At 36.1% G+C, this 21,696-nt stretch overlaps 1 protein-coding gene across 5 annotated transcripts in view; it reads left to right on the plus strand.

Moving 5' to 3' along the window:
- SEMA3C (semaphorin 3C) overlaps window positions 1–21,696 on the plus strand; it is a 146,875-nt gene that overhangs the window by 103,071 nt on the left and 22,108 nt on the right. For all 5 annotated transcript variants that reach the window (XM_045578500.1, XM_045578502.1, XM_045578501.1 and 2 more), the window contains 2 exons: window positions 2,603–2,825; window positions 20,929–21,017. In XM_045578500.1, coding sequence (XP_045434456.1) covers window positions 2,603–2,825; window positions 20,929–21,017 — 312 coding nt within the window. The remainder of the gene's footprint in view (window positions 1–2,602; window positions 2,826–20,928; window positions 21,018–21,696) is intronic.

Genomic DNA, 21,696 nt, shown 5'->3' on the forward strand with positions numbered 1-21,696 from the left:
ATTGTGGGCAATTTATAAACATTCATATTTAAATACAATGCCTCTTTTTGCAGAAGAAAAACATGTGAACCCCAGATGAAAGTCTAGTTAGTGGGGAAACAAATAAGAGGCTTAGGTTTATGACTTCTCATTATCTCTTCTTAGTAAAGTCATTTAATTGCTCCTTGGGCCTTTCTACAAAAAAAAAAAAAAAAAAAAAAAAAAAAAAAAGAGAGAGAGAGAGAGAGAGAGAGAGAGAGAGAGAGAGAGAGAGCTATATTTACTGGCCCTGTAAAAAGTTCTAGGAATGTTAACTGCTTGAAGTTAGTCTAAAAATCGCATTCAGCATCACACATGATGCTGAATGCGATTGAACATGAACATGGCCGCATTCATAATTTGCTGAGATTTCCTTGCAGATGTTGGTCTGTCTGGTACTACTGGGCCAGAGGCACTAACATTATTGGATAGCTGTTGCAAGGACTAACCCAGAGGCTGCTATGTTTTATTTGATCCCTAAAATTGTTTTCTTTTTCATTGAGTCAACATTAAAATGTTGGCAGATTTCACATAAAATTCCACATTTCTATCTTCTGTGGAACTCTGGCCACACTTGGCTTATATTCCCGCATAGAACAATCGCTGGAAATTAATGCTCATCGCCACCTTTGGATAAGGTATAACTTTCCAGTTTGTTACTGTTTACCACAGATGCTGTGTCCACTGTTACTGGTCAGGAAGCTTGCTGCCTTGCTTTCCTTTTTTCTTGTACCTCTTTAAAGAAGACAAATGAAAACCAGAACAGTGGTCTTCTTTTTAAGAAAAAATATGACAAAGTATGTTTATTTGTGGAGTTTTTTCACCCAGAAAGTAGAGGTATTAACAAGTGTTTAATAGGGTTAGATAAATAATGTTTGTATGTGTTAAATGATTATAACTTCCCTGACTGGGCAGCTTATTTGGTTGAAGCATGGTCTTGGGTTTGATTCCAGTAGGAATGCAAACCGGAAGCAACTGGTCAATGTTTCTCTCCTCTCCCCTCTCCCCTCTCTCTCTCTCTCTCTCCTCTCTCGTCTCTCCTCTCTGCTCTCTCCTCTCTCCAAAATCAATAAACAGATCCTCAGATGAACACAAAACAAGAATAAAATTATACCCAACAGCTTTCCTCATATCACTGACACTCAGATTCTATTAGTGAGCAGGTTACAGCAGCTCTCAGCCTACCCTTGAGTTTGGCCTCAGGTGCCCTGTGAATGGAATCTTCTCCTCAGAAGCCCTTGTCATGCTCCCTGCCCAGAACTGCTGAAGCCATCCAGCAGTCCTTTTTCAGAACTCAGTTTGGCTTTCCATCTGCCCCTTTGAACATGATTCTCGGCATCTTTCCCCACTTACCAGAATAGAGGTCCCTATTTCTTAAGCTCCTGCACCAAAATTAGATGCCAGATACAATAGAGTAATTCACTACTCTTTGTCAAATATGTACTATTTGTCAGTTTTGTTATAGGTCCAAGGGTGAAGCAATGAACAAAAATACACCCAGTTAAATACATACAGCTTATATTCCAGAGAGAGAAACAGACAATAAAAATCCAAGCAGCTGTCCTGGCCGATGTGGCTCAGTTGGAGCGCCCTCCTGTACACCGAAGGGTCATAGGTTCAATTCCCAGTCAGGGCCCACACCCAGGCTGTGGGTTCCATCCCCAGGCATGGTGTGTACAAGAGGCAACAGATCGATGTTTCTTTCTCACAATGATGTTTCTTTCTCCCTTCCTCTCTCTAAATATGTATTATACAATATAATAATATACAGTTAGGCAAGTAGGACTCCGAAGCAAAGTAAAGCAGGCTAAGGAGATAGTGGAAATGGAGAAGGGGGGCTATTTTTATGTGTCATCACCTTGAAGGAAGACACTTTTCAACTGAGTCTGAATGAGGTAACAAGATCATGGCCTTGCTTGAAGAGTGTTTCAGGTGGGGACTAAGTGCCAAGGTGCTGAGGGGAGCATGCCTGAGGCTCCGGAAGAGCAAGAACTGGGATGGGAGGGGTAGATGTGGGCCAGGCTCACAGGGGCTCACAGACCATTAGGATTTTATTCTAAGGTTAATAGAAGTCACTGGGGCTTAATTTACCACATCCAATCCAAGCTCCATCTTCAGAGAGAAGGGATCAGATGGAATAAAATTCCTGCACATTAGAGTTCTGAGTGAATTTGATAATGATAGTCTAATTTATTTTAGCCAGTAACAGCCTTTGATTATATCCACATGATCCCCCCCCCCCCAACAATACTATATCTGGCACAGAATAAGAAATAGGAAAGTAATGGATGAGGAAGGTGAAAAGTTATATACACAATAGTGTCAGCTCCTCTCAGAAAACAAAAAAGAATAGAATGAGTGGACTTAGCCTCATTCAAATGCTCAAATTATGCACCTTGTATGTTCATTTTTTACAGATAGTACTGTATAGTACTATATACAGTTGTGTTGTTTACTCCTCAATGGGCAGCAAATACACTTAAAACAACTTGAGCTAAATATTTGGAAAAGTTGAGGACTTTTAATCATTACTGAAACTAAATAAGTATTTTATTAACTTGATTTAAAAAAAAATATTTTTTAGTGCCCAGGAGGAGCATTTACACCCAATATGCGAACCACCAAGGAGTTCCCAGATGATGTGGTCACTTTCATTCGGAACCACCCTCTCATGTACAATTCCATCTACCCGATCCACAAAAGGCCCTTGATTGTCCGAATAGGCACGGACTATAAGTACACAAAGATAGCCGTGGATCGAGTGAACGCCGCTGATGGTAGATACCATGTCCTATTTCTTGGAACAGGTAAGTAGTTGAGCTCAACTTATACTTCAGTGTATAGAAATGAGTATAATAGGTAAGGACTATGATATCAAAAACAAAAAGGTCCCAATGTTTATTTCTGTCTGACCATCAGTGAGATAGTTAATGTCTTTATGCCTCAGTTTCCATATCTGTAAATTGGAGTTGATAAAGTAAAATAAACTGCTTTATAGGGTTGTGTATAAATGGATTAATATATATATTGATATATTAATATATATTAATATATAATATAATTAATATAAATATATATATAATTAATATATATATGGCACCTAGAATTGTTCCTGGCACATATTATAGTGAAATGTAATGATAATAACCCGAATGAAGAGAGGAAGACATTTTAAGCATGGGTAAGTGGTTTCCCAACTAAAGCAAATTTTGTGACATTTTTATAAATACATGGATCCACTTTTCAATGATAATGATATATATCTACTATTCTAGATAACATTTGAAAGTGAACTTAATAAGCCAAAAAAAGATTTTTAAAAAAATATTGATGGTACTGTTTTAATGAATTCTAGTTTGTCAGTTTACTTCAATAGGCAAGTTGAATGAAAATACTCCTGCTTATAGACCTGTTGTTGAATGGCTAGCCTCATAGAAGTGGTTCTTAAAGTGTGGTCTTCAGACAGAGGAGCAAGATCAGTATCACCCAAGAATTTGTTAGAAATGCAAATTATTGGGCTCCAACCCAGAAATTCTAGAGAGGAGAAGTAGCCATCTGTGTTTTAATAAGCCCTCCAGGTAAATCTAATGCACACTAAACTTTGAGGACCACTACTAAAAAACAAAACAAAAATTAAAGAAGCTAAATTGCCTGTAAGGCAGTAAATAACATTGTAATATTTTTCTAACATTCCTGACTACCGTGTAGGCATTGATGAAATCTATTTACTTATCTGTTGCAGTATTAGAACTAGTCCACAAAATTAGGTAAGTTTCTCTGCTAGTTTAAGAAACGGAAGTTGTCTGTGGAATATGTATTCCAAGCTAAGGAAGAAATTGCACTCAAACTTCAGTCAATTTAAGATGTGAATACTTTTTTTTTTTTGGCTATATATAATTTTCAAAGTCTGCTTTTCTTATACCATTCTTATTGCACCCTTGTTTATCATTATACTCAAAACCTCAGATAGGGATTTTTCACTCTCATATGATTACAGCTTATACTGGTCTGAGGTTGAGAAGCTTCTGACATGTACTGTTTGGCATCCTCTCCCACACTTGGACCTATCTGTGTTTCCACTTGTCCTTTCATTGCTTACCTGATACCCAAGGAATAATCCTTTCTCCCAGACTAACTAATTCCCATTCTGCTTTTAATTTCATCCCCTCCTGACATTTCCAAGGCCATTCTTTATCAATTGTATTCTAGTTCATGTTTTCTTACATTTTATTCTCCTCTTAATTCTTGGCTTCGAAACCTTATGCTAGGATATAAAATAGACCTAACTTCACCCATTGTTACCACTGCAATACTGCTGGTTTTGCCAAGGTCTTCATTGCTCCCAAGGTAAGAAAATCCAGTGGCCTTTATGCATTAAAATACCTCCAGCTCCTCTTTGCATCATTTGGCATTATAGACTCTTCCTTTACTTGGTTCAGTCACAAGTTACAAAAGTCCTCTTTTCTCTGGAAGCTCCCTCTCAATTTTCTTCATTAACCTGCATTTCTCCTGCCCATGAAATGTGGGCATTCTGGGAGTTTCTTTCCATGGTCTTCTTTTTACATATTCTATGGCCATTTTATTTATTCATTTGGTTCTAATAACCTGTAATCCCAAATATATATCTCTAGTCATTGAAATTTCCTGAGCTCATTATTTGCATTTACAATTCACTGTTAGATAACACAAATTGCATGATCCGTTAACATTTTAGACACCATACTTCAAACTCAATTCATTCACTTCTAAAACCCTCTATTCGGTGCTTAATCTAGTATTCCATATTTGTGTTCTTATTGCACATTCCTCTCAAGGTTCTATTTCTTCTTGGCATATATTTTCTATCTGTCATTCCACAGTACCTGGTAAGCTCAATAAATATTTGTCAAGATGAATTGAAAATATAACTCTGCCAATCACTATTACTCATGTAATTAAATCCATTACTGACTTTAAAAGCTAATACCAGTTGCACATATCCTGTGTTCTTCAAAGAGGTAGCCTCTAAGTCAATGACTACAAAGAGTTGCTTTTAGTCTTGGCTCAGATCAGTCAGTGTGGAGTTTGCATTTAAAAAAAAAAAAAGTTTATTTTTTCCTGAAGTGAAATGGTAATTTTAGAGTCAATCTCTCCATTAATGTCTCATTGAAACTTGTCTTAATGGGGACCCTGATGTTATAACCAGGCTGTTTTTTCTTGTAACTCTATATGAAATGTGTAAATTTCATGAATGGAATTTCCAAGTCATTTTAAACTGTGCAGCAGTGTTTATTCAGATAAAAGGCAGTAAGAAACATGCTTTTACACAAGTTCTTTGGCTTTTCTTACCACATCAGTATCTGGCATCTTTACATATACTTTTTACATTGGTATTTAAACATTTGTGTCATTTTGAAAAATAGTACTTAGAAACATGTCTTTAATTTTAGTGGGAAACTTCCTAAAGATCATACACAAAGCCACACAAGTCTCTTGAAGAGTATTCTAATAGGAAATGTTTCTCCCAACATTATCTATCTGAAGAGATAGTAACTTAATCACTGAACCTTATTCTCATGGCCATATCAGACAACACTACGACTTAAAAAGAGTGCTTTCAATTTTTCCGAAATTCTAACAACCAATATATCACTATAAACTGTTTTCTGCCCCAGTAATTGTTGAATTGCTGGTAAAATTTCTTTAAAGGAAAGTTATCAGTGCTTGTTTGCTGCTAAAAGTAAATAAAATACTTTTCTTAACTGGAACGTGGGGGAAACATACATCACTATTCCTAGGATTTCTTAGGTTTGTGTATCTAAATTTATTAGGTAGACTATAATATCTCCAAATCCTCAAGTAAAGAAGAGCCCTTCAGCTGTTATAAATAAATTAGAGGCGCAGTGCGCAAAATTCGTGCAGTGATGGGGTCCCTAGTGGCTGGTGGCGGCCGGCTGGGTACTCCCTCACTTCCCCCGGCTGCCTGCCTCCTCCTGGTAGAACTTCCAGAACTCCCGGCCAAGGGGACAATTTACATACTATGCTTTTCCTATATAGGATAATGATGCTCCAATTATTGTCACAATAAGGCAAGCTTGCTCTCGTGGTTTCTGGACCATCATGGAAAAATCAGGGGGATTTAATGAAGATATTACTTGGCAAAGAAGATGTCATAGGAAAAATGTGACAGGGTGTTGAAATGCAGATATGATTCTCAGTGCCTAAGTAACTGTTACAATTAGCCAACTCTGGCTGAGTTTGAGAGGCTGATAATCTGGCCTTCTATTCTCATGGGACTGTTCTGTTATATTTTGTGTGCTGCCAGATACCAAGATAGAGATATAAATACATTCTATATAATAAAAGGCTAATATGCAAATTGATTGAACCACCACGGGGGCATACACTCAATGCCACTCAGCCAGAAGCCCGGTTCATGGCTGGCAAGTGCAGCGGCAGTGGCAGGAGCCTCTCCCACCTCCACTGCAGGGCTACAGATGTCTGACTTATGGCAGGGAGTGGGCTGAAGCCATCAGTCAGACATCCCTAAGGGCTCCCCAGACTGCAAGAGAGCACAGGCTGGGCTGAGGGACACCCACCCACACCCCCGCCTCCAGTGCACAAATTTTGTGCACCAGGCCTCTAGTAGATAAATAAAATAACAGGAAGAAAAGAAAAAAGAAAAAAAGGAAAGAAGAAAGGGAGGGACAGAGGGACGGGAGGGAGGGAGGGAAAAATGAACTTTGTCTTCTTATCTTTACTATTTTTATTTTTTGTTGTTAAAACATCAGTTTTAATTGTTGACACTATTGCAGAGGTTCCTCACCTCCACCCTCACCCCCTGGCCTTCACCACACTGTTGATTGTGTTCATGGGTTTTACATATGTGTTATTTGGTTAATCTTTTCACCTTCTTTCATCCAGTCATCACCACTACCCTCTAAAAAAGAACACAGCTTGAAAAAAAAGTATTTTAAAGTTAGTGATGTATTTTATCCTTTAGTAGTATTTGTGATGTTCTGTGGCTTTTGTTTTTTGTTTTTTGTTTGTTTGTTTGTTAGTTCTTGGGATTTGGGCTGTGGGTATTTTTTGTTTCTTGCTCTTTTTTAATTTTTTTTTTTTAATCTTTAGGAAGCACTGAAAACAGTAGACAAGGGCCCCCAGAGGATTAGCATTTCTATTTTAACTTTGCCACTTTCCGCTCACATCCAGGGAGTCTTTTCAAAGCTAACTATACAGCATAGTGAAGGCATTTCTTTTTGTTTTTCCTTTGCATCTGGGGTTATAAAAAAACATGCAAGTGCCTGGGTCACATTCAGACACATTCTGTCAAATTTATATTTTTAGTACTGTACATGAATCAGAATGACATGTGGTTTCTGATGAAAGAATGAGAGTATTCTTATGAATGGATGTTAGAGGTTTAGGATGGTTTAATGTCATGATGCTTTTTTTCATATAAGGATACATGCGATGTTCTGCCAAAATTCTTATATAGCAAGGTATACGGTTTCATGCTTCTCGTTAGCTTCTGTTTAACTGGGTGAGTACCAAGTTGGAATGTTGGCTCTAGTATGTGCTTTGAAAATGTGGAGTTTTGAAGTGTGTGCCACAAATGTGACTAAAGACTAAATGTGTTTGGCTTGCAGCATTACAGGGTAACTACCTTCATAGTAACTAACTAGTTTTGGCAGTCACATCTCTTGGAATGACACACTTATTGAACTGCTAAGCTAGGCATTTTGATTTTTAAAGAACTCCCCAAAAATATCCCACGTAAAATTTGATAGCTGAAACAGGGCATTTGAGTTTATAAAATACTATTGTCAGTTGGAAGCTGTGCATGAATGTCACTCTAAGGATAATGTCTAGACTTCCCTTTCTCTTAGGAGTAAGGAACAAATCCCTTTGTAAGTCACTGACTTTTAATAACATTGTGGTTCACTGCTTTCCAAAGCAGAATCTGGAAAGATCTGAGCATTTGCCAAGGATTCCGCAGGGATATTCACAGTAGGAAATATTAATGGAACAGAGTGGAATGATGGTTGATGGTTGAATTGTCAGAAGAAAAACCATAAATCATGGTGTGATGACTGCTTGATCATGTAAGAGAGAAGCAAAATGGGCAATATGAAAAGAAAGAAAAAAATGAAGATAGCCCATACAGTGATTGCTAATCCAGAGACAAATGTTCTTACTTAAATTTTACCTTTGAAATATAATTTATTAAAAATAAAGATATGACTGCCTGGCTGGTGTGGCTGAGCATTTAAGCATCGATCTATATATGAACCCTCAGGCCACAGTTTGATTCCTGTCATGGCCATGTTGTGGGCTAGATTCCTAGTAGGGGGTGTGCAGGAAGCACCCAATCAATGATTCTCATCATTGATGTTTCTCTGTTTCTCTCTCCCTTTCTCTCTTAAATATATATATATTCCAAATAAATAAATAAGTAAATAATGACTTATTGCTGAAAAAAATTATTTCCAAAAGAATTGTTTTTCTCTAAGCTACTGTTCAAAAATATGTTCTTTTTACTCTCCTTTCACTCTCACTCACACACTATCTTGCTGTCCCGTCAGCAGCCATCTTGGATCCCTTTTTCCCGTGTGTATTTTAGATAGATCACTTTGTAATGGTATGGAGGATACATTATCAATAGGGGGGGAGGGGGGAAGTCAGTTAAAGGAGTTTTTGTATGTTGGCCAAAAAAAAATGATGAGAGCCTATATTAAAACAGGAATTAGAATTCAGGGGTTAAGAGAGATTATCAGGTTCAATAGATTAGGGGTGTCGAACTCAATCAGAGAAGGGGCCAAAATCTAAAATCCAGCCTAAATCGCGGGCCGAATGGTTTACTGAACAGTCATAAACTGTCATTGTGATGGAAACGCAGCGGAGTGCAGTGATGACAGCGCGGTGCGGGCCACATTGCAAGGCCTGGCGGGACTGATTTGGCCCGCGGGCCTTGTGTTTGACACATGTGCATAGATATTTAAAAAGAGGAAAGGTTCAGATGATAAATTTATTTGGGAAATATGGGAGGGTAAAAAGGTGTCTAAAGTGTTTTGTAGATTTATGGCTTGGCAAACACCTGGGAAGAAATACTACTCACTGACCATGGGAAATGTAATCAGCAAGCAGATGTGGAGAGTAATGAATTCCCTTTTCAATGGCACACCTATCCTGTTATTCACCAGAGACTGAACTTATTACCGAAGGTATATTATCTCATTAAAACCTCACAGCAAGCCGATAAGATAGAATTATTGACACCATTTTGCAGTTGTATAAATTAAGGTTTTTCAAAGGTTAAATGGCTTTCTTGGGTTGGGAAGTTATTAGGAACAGCAAATTCAAGACCAGGTCTGTCTCACATGGGGTTAAAAATTTGTTAGACCATCAATATGGATAATTCCAAGAGGTTGTTATTATGGATAACACTTTAGTAGAGAGGACTCTCCTGGAGATGCAGATAGGGGAATCCCTGGCCATGGAGGTGTTAGCTGAATCCATGACAATTCTTTGAGGTCACTCTAGGAGACTATGCGGATAAGAATTTCACTTAAGGGGTAGGAAAATAAAATGTTTTTACCAAGAAAATGGAGAAGGAGTGATCATGAAAGTAACAGGAGAATAAGAGGAAATAATATGAGGACGACCTTGAGAAAAGAGAGTGGCCGGCATGACAGGAGCAGCGGTGAGATTGTCAGATGTGGTAGTTTTGTCTGAGAGTCCTTGTAATGTGCAGCTTACCTCATTATCCTGTGTTCTAACTGGCCAGCAATGTTTGAGAGGAGAACAGCCACTCCAGGGGAAAGAATAAGATGTGAACAGGAGGCAGTAGGAAGGGATGAACATGGAAAAGTCAATGGTGGGTAAGGAGGTGACCAATGAAGCGGGTGGGGAGGGGATGCCCTCTCTCTCTCTGCCTGAGCGCCCAGCAACTTAGGTGGATGTTCCAGGCCGGTTTCTGTATGTGGTTTAAATTTTGAAAACAAACGCAAGACAGCCCATCTCATTAAAAAGTGGTGCAGAAAAACAGTTTGTGAGCATAAAATGTATTGACTCAGTAATTCTTCCCGAAGTGATAAAGGATTCAATAGAAAGCATTAACCTCAGTTTTGCATCTTCAGAAACTTAATTGTTGCATCCTGTATTGCTTCAGTAAAACCTTACATAGGACATACACCTGCATTATTTAAAGTAAGTCCTTCTTTGTTTGTTTTCAAAATATAAATAAAAGATTCATGATATAACCGAAACCCGTTTGGTTCAGTGGATAGACTGTCGGTCTGTGGACTGAAAGGTTCCAGGTTCAATTCCAGCCAAGGGCATTTACATTGGTTGCGGGCACATCCCCAGTAGGGTTTGTGCAGGAGGCAGCTGATCGATGCTTCTCTCTCATCGATGTTTCTGGCTTTCTATCCCTCTCCCTTTCTCTCTGTAAAAAATCAATAAAATATATTTTTTTAAAGATTCGTGATGTAATGCATAACGGGATACTGAAAAGTGATAATGTACATTTTAGTAATTTACTACATTATAAAATAATTAATTTTAGTCATTTCTGAGATCCTATTTGAGTATTCTTTATCTATATCACCAGGAAATAACCATGATAATCTATATGTTAATAGAATATCACTTAGTCTGATATTAAATTATGTTTTTCTTAAACTTTACAGATAAAGTTAATTTATAGAACCAGAATAAACAAACATATTACATTATGAACTTATTAAACACATTTTGATACATTAGATATAGCAAATGTATTTCATGAGCACAGTTGAATAAATAATTAGGTCAAAATTTTTAGTTGGCACATTTTGTTGTTTCCTAATTTTTTTTATAAGGCTCAACTAAATCAAAACTTAAAATTTAGTCACTCCATGTATAATTGCCATTAGTAATTGGCCTTAAGATTTTTGTTTCAACTTTACCCTACACATCTACTTTTCAACCTACCTATTAAATGTCTAAGTTTAAAACTTTCTACAGCAGTAATAGTTATAAGCATGTGTGTGCTTACCTATAAAATTCTACATACACATATGGCAGTGTGACATGGCAAATTAAAATTTACAGAGATTATCCTCATAAAGACCAATTATATTTTTGATTGGGATTTCTCCCAAACCTTGTTAAATACAGAATAACTTATTATAATACTTATAATAAGTTATTCTTGGACATATTCTAGGGTAAGAATTAGGGAACATAGTTTGACATTCAAAAAACCTAGGTCTAAATATTGTCCTCTATCACTTAATAGTTCCATGACCTTGAGCAAATTATATAAGATTTTTAGTTCCTTTAAGTAGGCCTTATTTTAAAGGTTAAAAGAGATGATGTATGTAACTCTGTAAGCGTACTGCCTAGAAATTAATAAGCATTTAGCAGATACATATACATATGGATTTGTATAGTAGATATATATGTTTTGAAATTAATCATACATAACCTTGAATATAAATATGTATGAGTGTATACATGCATTCATAAATATTTTCTAATTTCTATTAAGAATCCTCATGCTATCCTTTCCACTAGACATAAGCACTCTTCTTTCGTAGAGTTCTCTTTTTTGTGGAAGCAAACAGGCAAAAAATAACATGTACCTAATTATTCTATACTTTTACTTAAATTTGAGTACACTACAGTAAGAACAACTGAGGAAAAAAATATAATGACAGATCATAGATAAGTCTGCTGGTAATGTATGGGAGGCATTTCATTTGTCTAGAAATTACAGATAAAAGTAAAGAACTGGTACAAAGGAATAGCAAATAATTTGTCGGAGGTCAAGAGTGGGAATACGGAAGGACAATTTCAGACTGGAAGTAAAGTTAATTATACTGCCTGTAGTTTACAAGGAAGGTTCACATATGTGCTCTCCTTTGATCTTAAACAGCCTTGTCAGGTATGTAAGGCCAAAACTATATCCACATTTCATAGAGAAATAAAGTGTATTGCAGGGGGCAGGTTTGCTCAAGTGCACACCGTTTACAAGTGTAAAACCAGAACGGATAAAATGAAAATAGATGACACTATTGTAGGCTTGGGAAAGTAGGTATATATTTTTTCAATAGTAATGTATGAACTGCCATTGACTGGGCTATTAATGAACAGTGGAAATCCACTCCTGAGAGCTAACTGCAGAAAGAAAACCATCATAGAGCACAGTACATGCCCACCCAGTGTTGAGCGTATGGGGGAGGAGTACTGACTGGCTTTCTCCCCTGTAATATAACTTCCATTAGGCAGGCTCAATGGCAGTATCCTGAATTAGCAAAGTAGCTTTAGTCAATCTGCTTTGAATATTTACTTTCTTTTTTTTTTTAATCACGTTAGTTTTAACTAGAACATGACTTCTAGCTATAGTTTTGCTTAATTATATTTCTTGAATTATTATTTTTATTGTTTAAATTAAATATGCTTATGCTTTAAATATGGGAAGTGAAGAGGGGGAAAAGAAAATGTAAAGAAAAACAATCCTTGTTTATATTCTCTTATTTGTAACTAAATGTTTTTTGGGAGTCAGAAGTATTTGAAAGTGGAAAGATAATATGTGCATATATGTTAGGTAAAAATGACTTCAGAACCTTGGGCCACACCCCCTGAAATGAACAGTACTATTTCTGCAGATAGAAATCTTCAAACCAAGTATAATAAATAAAGACCATAAATAGTGTCAAGTAAGTGCAGGTCAGGTTTTGTGGCCAAATAAGTTCAAGTCAGGCTAGGTTTTACCTCCCAAGAAAATTTAAAAAAATAAAAACACACTTTTTGAAATTTAGAATTGCAGATAAAAGATAATATTCCTGTATTTAAAATAGAGTATAATTCCCTTTTCATATAGAAGGATTATACTTAAATAATAACCTTTTTTCACTTTGTAACATATCACAAGTAGCTCTGCTGAGTTATTTTTTTTTGGGAGGGGGGGTTATTTTACCTTCACTTAAAATTCTCAGAAATATCATTGTTTGTTTACTTTTTCTTAAAGATTTATTAGTTTACATAACTGAAAATCACAATAATAGGTTGGTTTTTAGATATGGTTTGACCAGGGCCCAGCTTCTTTCTTTGAGTTTTTGCCTCTTCTCCTTAGCAGGGAGTAGGAATCACCTTTGTCCTATGTCACTTTTTCTTATGTTTGCAACGGGCTACAGCAGTTACAAAACATATCTGCATCCCAAACAACCAGCTCTGATGGAAAGAGGGTCATGTCTGGTTCTCTACTCTACCATATGGTTCTCTTTACTCTGGTTCTCTTTACTCTACCAAAATTTTCTTGGGAGGTAAAACCTAGCCTGACTTGACCATAAACGCAAGTTTCCATTTTGTATTATTTACTCTCAGACTAAAAACATTCTTTAGTATTTCTTCAAATGCAGGAGATCTGCTGGGGGGGGGGGGGGGAGTGCATTTTTTTATTTATCTAAAATATACTTTATTTCATCTTCATTTTCTTAAAAAAAAAAATATTTCCCCTGGATATAGAATTCTAGATTAACTCACATCATTTAAAAAATGCCATTCCGTTATCTTCTAGCCTCCATTGTTTCTAATAAAAAGTCAGCAGTAATTATATTTCTTGTTCTTATGACATGTCTTTTTTCTCTGGCTGTTTTCAAAGTCTTTCTTCCTACATTTTTTGTTTTCAGAAGTGTTAATAAAATGTGCTTAGATTCTTTTTATATATATTCAGCTTGAGTCTCACTGAATTCCTTCATCTTCAACATAGCATTTTTAAATTAAATTGGGGAAGTTTTCAGCCATTATTTCATCATATATTTTTCTTCCTCAATATATCCTTATTTTCCTTTCATAGTTCTAACTACACATATATTTGATAATGTCACAATGGCCCCCCAAAAACCTTTACACTGTCTTCAATCTTTTTTTCTCTGTATTCTTGCAACTAGGTAATTTCTATTTCTTTGGCTTCAAGTTTGTTGACTCTTCTTTCAATTTCTACTAGTAAGTCTATGAAGTTAATAGTGTGTTTCAGTTTTGTACTTTAGTTTAAAGACCAAACTTTCTCCCTTGCATGTCTTATCAGATATTGGTTTCAGGTTTTGTTAGGACAGCCTTAAAGTAAGTCTTACTCTAGAATGTGACACTTACTCTCCTAGGCTCAGCCTTTCTTACATCAGCTGAATGCCAAAAGTTTTAACAAGGAGTGAATGAGGTCTTTCTACTGTGGTAGGGTCAGAACTCCAAATTCACCAAGAATTGCTCTTTCTTCCCCTGAACTGCTGAACCTATAATTTGTCTATTCCTTTCTCCTTATAGCAGCTGCAGTCTTAAACCTTGAGTGATTTTATCCTGCAAATATATAGGCCAGGAATCTGCTACAGACTCAGAGCAGATTTCTACAGGGACTTTGGAACCCATTTTCTTGGCAGCTCTATCTCTTTGACAATATGTGCCACAGAATTCATTCATTTCTGCTGCCCCCAGATTTTCCTCATCTCAGTGGGACAACAATGCCCTACTTGCACACGAGCTTTCTACAGCTCTGTTGGGAAATTATTCCCAAGCAGATAGTTGAGTGATCATAGAGATTTTCACATGAGTTTCCCTTATTTTATTTTTTTAAAATATATTTTACTGATTTTTTTAATAGAGAGAAAGGGAGAGAGATAGAGAGTTAGAAATGTTGATGAGAGAGAAGCATCAATTAGCTGTCTCCTGCACGCCCCCTACTGGGGATGTGCCTGCAACCAAGGTACACGCCCTTGACAGGAATCGAACCTGGGACCTTTCAGTCCCCAGGTTGATGACCTATCCATTGAGCCACACCAGCTATAGTGAGTTCCCTTATTTTAATCTTGTGCTGTTATTAATTTCCTACAGAGAATTACCTCATACAGTTTGTCCAGTTTTATAGTTATTAACTGCAGTTAGCCTATTCTGGCATCAGTTAGTCCATCATGGCCAGACGCCTTATTGCCCACCAGAAAGATTTTTCTGATTATATTTCCACCCAAAGTGTTTTAAAACACCTATTTCCTTATATCCATGCCAATTCTATGTTTTATCGTTATTTTAATGTTTGCAGATTAAGTGGGTATTTTTATAATTTTACTAATCACATATAAACCTTAATTTTCATATCTGAAACTTTTCATTATAACTTTGTCTAGGGAAACTCCCGAAGGACTATAGTTTAAATGAGACTCAGCAGATTAGATATACAAATGACTATTGGAATGGCCCGCTGGGTAAGGAGCCATGTTTGATCACTTGTTTGAGACAGCCAGCACTTGCTGTGCTATAAATACAAGCTGTTCTCTTATCTGGAAACAGTGGGTAGGTTTAAGGATAATATTGCTATGCTCCATATATTAGAAAGAAAAATCTTAGGTGGCATAAAATATATAAAATAGAAAAGGAGCTTGTTTGAGAATTTCTTTAAAAATCCAATGAAACAAAAGATAATTAAAATCACTAATGTGGGTTGGTGAGCCCACACATGTTATCTTTGTGTGTAGGTTTACATCATGCAAAACACATAAGATTCATCTTGCTTGATTTATGTAACCATGCTTGAATGTTTTCAAAGTATGCCTATTATCTATACCGAATAGATGAGTAAATTGAATTTAAAAAAGGGTGACTCCAATAATGTCATAAGTTTAGTAAGTGGCTGAACTACAAATAAAAAATAATTTGCACTTAGGGAGGACATAATATGTTGCAGACATCATGTTAAGCTATTTCCATGTATTATTCATGTAGTTTTTATTAATCAGAATTATTTCAACTGACAGTGACCCCAGACACCTTATTCAAACTAGAAAAAAAAAATGTGTGTGTGTGTGTGTCTGTGTGTGTGTGTTTCTTTTTGTGTGCTCACTGGGAAATGCAAGAGGCAGCCTCAGGCATAGTTGAATCTGTGCTAAAACGATGTAAGGAATTTATGTGTGCTCCCATTAAAATGTTAGTCATTGAAAGATATGCATGTTAGAATGTGAGTGAAACTCCCAATTACTTGTGTCTTCATAAAGCCATCTCTGTATCCTTTAATTTGAAGATGAAAATGTAATTATTAAACGTCTTTCTTCTGGGAGTGGTGAGAATGGCATTCCTTGAATATATTCACAACATAAATCCTCAGCATATGGCAGGATTACTCCAACATCTTCAAATTTATGTCTCATTACAATAAACAAAAACATTATAGTAATAAGATATTAATTCTCAGGCAGCCCTGGGCCCTGACTTGTTCTATGCTCACTCCTGCATGAATCACAGGCAAAGGAATGCCCTTTAGGGCCAGCCCGGCCCTGTGTGTCTCCCTGAGCTGCAAGGTGCTACATCATTGCTCAACTATGCAGACATGAATGAAAAGGGGTTGTTTCCCAAATGTCTCAGCATGTTATTCTCAAAAGAAGGGGAGGTGATTCTAGGTAAGCCTTAGTAACAGGTATCCATCACAAAAGGTATAATTATCATTTACGTTGTACACACAAGCAAACGGAGGTTTAAGAAAAAAAAAAGGACAATAATCTGCTTCACTGTAACTCTATTGTCTGCATGATGCTTTTCCCAAGGAATTAAAAACAATATCCCAATTCCTTGGTGCAATAAAAATGATTCATGTTGTGAGTACATCCAAGGAATAATATCCTTACTACCTCCAAAAGAAAGACACTTGATAACTGTATTATCATCTTCAAACTAAAGGACACAGAGACAGCTCTATATAGATATAAAGAATTGGGAGTTTTATAGACATTCTAAAATGCATATTTTTTAGTGAGAACATATTAATGGGAACATACCTGATACTCAAAAAAACATAAATCCTGACCACCATGCCTATTTATCTCTGCATACATACTTGATATAATTAATGGCTGACACACTGAAAGTGTTCAATAATATTACATTGAATCAATGAGAGAAAATGGATGGAAGATAATCCAAATCTATTTATTTACATAGTAGTGAATTATACAGTCCAAGGATATGTCCAAAGTATTTTCTACTCTGATCGGTTTGGCTCAGTGGATAGAGCAATGGGGGCTCCCAGGTCAAGGGCATGTGCCTTGTTTGTGGGCACATTCCAGTGGAAGATGTGCAGGAGGTAGCTGATCAACGTTTCTCTCATTGGTGTTTCTGACTCTCTCTCCCTCTCTCTTCCTCTCTGTAAAAAATCAATAAAATATTTTTAAAGTATTTTTTATATAGGGAAGAGAAGGATTTGAGTCTGTTTTCAAAAGAAGACTATAGGAGTCTACCAAGACTGCTTTTTGAAAGAAACCATCTCATTAGGAAGGAGTCATGGGTAATTCCATATATGACTCTTTCCCAGCACCACAATGGATTTAAATGTTATTTAAGCATTTGATAACTGAACTGTCTACTAAGTATTGGTTTATAATGTGCTTTAGTCATGATTAAGTTGGACCGAATTAAATTCGTATCATGAGCTGGGACCGGTTTGGCTCAGTGGATAGAGCGTCGGCCTGCGGACTGAAAGGTCCCAGGTTCGATTCTGGTCAAGGGCATGAACCTTGGTTGCGGGCACATCCCCAGTGGGGGGTGTGAAATAGGCAGCTGGTTGATGTTTCTCTCTCATTGATGTTTCTAGCTCTCTGTCCCTCTCAATTCCTCTCTGTGTAAAATCAATAAAATATTTTTTTTTTAAATTCATATCGTGAGAACCTGAATTAGAGCTTGTGGGCATTAGGCAGTTTGTAACAGGAGCAGACATATAAAGACATCCAAAGCAGAAGCTTGTAACTGGTGTACACCAGAGTTAGGGTATTTGTTTCTGAGGCACCAAGTCCTAGAGATTCTGTGTAGTCACCTAAGTTGTTGATTGACTATAGAACTATTGCTATATCTTCAATATTCCAGTCTTACTGAGATCTGGCATCATCGTAAAAGAAAACCACAACTGTATAATTCTGAGCACCACTTTTAATTGCAATAATGCCACACTACAGTGTATCCAGAGAAATAGGGAATGTGATTTGGGTTTTAATTTGAATTGAATAAGGTATGCCTGAATAGAGTGATCATGCTTAGAACAGAGAAAAAGTGTAGAGCGTAGAAAGATAACCTTGGAGGGATGTGAAAAACAGAACGAGTGTCATCTTGGTAGGTGAAGAAGAAAGTCTCCAGTGAATAAACAAAACTGAGGTGGGTCTGCTTATACTCAGCTGAAAACTAAATAGTCCAACATTTTGCTGGCACTTGAAAGAGTGATCTTGCCCTGGCCAGTTGTGGATCAGTTGGTTGAGCATTGTCCCAAGCACTGAGGGGTCATCAGGGCACATGCCAGGGTAGCAGTCCTGATCCCCAGTAAGGGGGCATGCAAGAGGCAGCCAATAGAGAAGTCTCTCCCTTCTTCTCTTGCTAAAATCAATAAAAACATTTTAAGAGTGATCTTGAATGATAAAATTATAGTAATAAGATATTGTAGATATTGGATAACCAGAACTTATTTGATTTAAAGAATATATCATACAAATATGTCATCTAAAGAATATATTACAAAGAGTATCTCCAGTGTTATAGAATCTTTTGTTTTAGAAAATTAGACTAATTATCAGTGGTGGGTTTATCTTATTTTTAAGTGTCTCATTTTTATCTATTGGGAAAGATTCAAATAACTGTTTTTTGTATTATTTTACTTAAAGAAAGTCCCCCTAAACTGTATAAGTTGAACGTCTCATAAACCTGGATTAACCATTATTAATAGTGATGATGATCAATAATACAGGGACTTTTTAAACCTCTCCCATTCATATTTAAAAACCGCAAATTTGAATAACTATTCTAATTAATGCATAAAGAACTTTTAATATGTTTAATTGTAATAAGAACAAACATGTTCATTTTTTATGCACTGATTAACATTGAATCCGTGTAATAAAGGGCCCTGCAGGAATCAAGTACCTATTGTACCAACACAAGTCTGAACATGGAAAAGTAAAAGAATTAAAATGGATATTCTTTTCTTGAAAGGCTGGTTTAAATGATACATTTTTATCATTGAGCCACTCACATAATGGGCATCCAGTATATGTTTCTGTATGTGTATCTTGCATTTCTATGATTGTATTTAAACTTCACTTTCAGTATTGCTACCAATACTTAAATATACTTATATTTTTACAAGAGTTTCACATAACTTTACATTCAGTTTTACTTGATAAAAAAATATAATGGTATTAAAATAAAATGGAAATTTACTCATCATTAGCAGCAAACAAAACTAAAATAGGAAACTAAAATTTTCTTCCAGTTTTGATTACAAATAAGTAAAAAGCAAGTTTTACATTGCCTTTTTTTAGACCACTTGTATAGCTGCTATTTTTGTAATATTTGATAAATGGCATGAATAAAGTATGTTCTGCTGTGGCTTCTTTCAGAAGAAATGATGATCTATATAAAATTTCCTCTCATCATAAGTTAAGACATTGGGTAAAAAGAACCAGTTGTTCCATTTGAAAATAGTTAATTAATCATTTTCATGGTTGATAGTTTTATCTTTGGGAACCCCTGTAATCAAGATCTCCTTTCATGTAGTTTTGTTTGGGAATATGGTTAAACAGTTTCTGCTCAGTCTCTCCTCGGGAAGAGGCCACTGCTGTCAGGTGGAATGGCAGTGATCCCTACAAGCTGCCTGGGACCCATACACTCTGCTGTGACTTCTTAAAAAATGAAAAAGTATGACCTTTCTGATAACAGGACCTAAAACAAAGATGTTTTTACACCCTCATCCATCACACACACACACACACACACACACACACACATACCCTGCCCTAACTCTTCATTTCCAGGATTTCATTTTAGAATTTGTGTCATGTTCCCTTCCTGCGAAGTTTCCACTGTTCTTGGTGATGAACTTTGAATAGAAATTGGGAAACACCTTCAACCACATTCATCAGTTTTCAATGTGACCTTTCTACATGGCACCCTCAGTGTTTTTTTTTTTACTTCCAACATATAATCCAATGACTTATCTTCCAGGAGAATCATACAGATTGGTACCAGGGCTCCTTCTAAGGAAGCTAATCAATTTAAAAATGTTTTTACGGTTTTTTAATTACACCTAGAGCCTGAAGAGCTTTGGCATTGCTGCTTATTTTGTAGTTTGGCTGAAGAAATGAATCTTAAGTTATGGGGTGTAGTGTGAAACTTGTAAGAGCAGATGCTTCTATGATCAGATACTGTGTATCCTCACAAGATTTAAGGATTTTTCTGGAAAAATCTTCAAATCTTATTCTTGTGTATATAAACTTTTTAAAAAAAATTTAGTAGGTTTTAATATTTTAGTTGGTGCTCTTTTAAAGTACAGTGTATTTTTCATTAAAAATTAGTTTGAGTCTTTTAATTAGGTTCATAAAATAGAAACTATAAGCATGAAGAGGACCTTTTATGTGGAAAAGAGGACAATTTGAGATGTGAGATGTGTGGTTTGTGGTGTTCATCACTACGTGACTCTTAGTTGCCAAGTCCTCAAGTACAACTCAGTTCAAGTTAACTTTTCTCATGGACATCTGTCAACAAAATTACAAAGTGTTTCAGTATCTGTGGTCATGGGCCTTTCCAAATTGAAAATTCACAAGTTCATGCTCATACATTGAAGAATAAGCCCTTGGCAATCAGGATGATCTCATTCATTATTTTATTAGAAACATCTTTTGGAAGAAATATATTGTTACTTGATCAAATCACTCAAAAATGTGCTTTAATCCCATATTGTTAAATCTCAACTGGTTTCTTTTCAACCTAAAATATATATGACTCATAGAGTGGCATCATTAATGCTCCATTGTTTATATGATGTAAGATTAATATTTTAAATTCTAAGCCAGTAGTCTTATGTCTAAGTGACTTTCTTACCCTTTAAAAAAAGACTCATAACATCTCCTTGTTCTTTCTCTGCCGTAGACCGGGGCACTGTGCAGAAAGTGGTGGTTCTTCCAACCAACAGCTCTGCCAGCAGCGAGCTCATTCTGGAGGAGCTGGAAGTGTTTAAGGTTTGAAAATCTCTTCTGTTAGTCTCTGACATGCATGATGAACAGAATTTCTTTCGCCTAACAGACACTTTGGAAGAAAATAATATTTTATAAAAGAACAAATAAAGAATGTTATAAATTATGAGGGTAGGAACACCAGATAACATGAGAACTATAGAACAAACATTTTTCTGAAGTATTTTGATGCATTTCAAGCTATCTCAACATAAAAGGATTAGTGTTTCTCAGCTATAATCACAACTTGAGGAATTTTTTTCATCATTTTTTTTTAAATGAGTTCAGTGGTCAAGGTCTAGAAGATTTGCCTTGAAAGGGCTTTTATCATTTGCTTCACAAACTACCAAATGCTTTCACATTGTTGATTGTTAGATTAAACTTTATCATGTTTTTTAGCCAGGAATTTCAAGATAAACTGCTTTGTTATCTCCTTTTTTTATTGTTTTCAATTTAAATGTCATCCTAATTAAGTAAAACAAATGTTGTCTATCACTCAAAATTTTATGTTCTCTCTGAACTTGAGATCTCACTGTATTATTCTTTCTCTTCTTGAATTTGGCTTTAAAAAAAGAGAAAAACAAAACAAAACAACAACAGCAACAAAAGGAACACAGAGAGAAGTTCAGTCGTGCATTATCTTACCTGGTCAGGGCAGAGTGCCGATTATCTATGTACCTGTGAG

This window comes from Pipistrellus kuhlii, unplaced genomic scaffold, assembly GCF_014108245.1.
Source record: "Pipistrellus kuhlii isolate mPipKuh1 unplaced genomic scaffold, mPipKuh1.p scaffold_m20_p_10, whole genome shotgun sequence".
NCBI lineage: Eukaryota > Metazoa > Chordata > Mammalia > Chiroptera > Vespertilionidae > Pipistrellus > Pipistrellus kuhlii.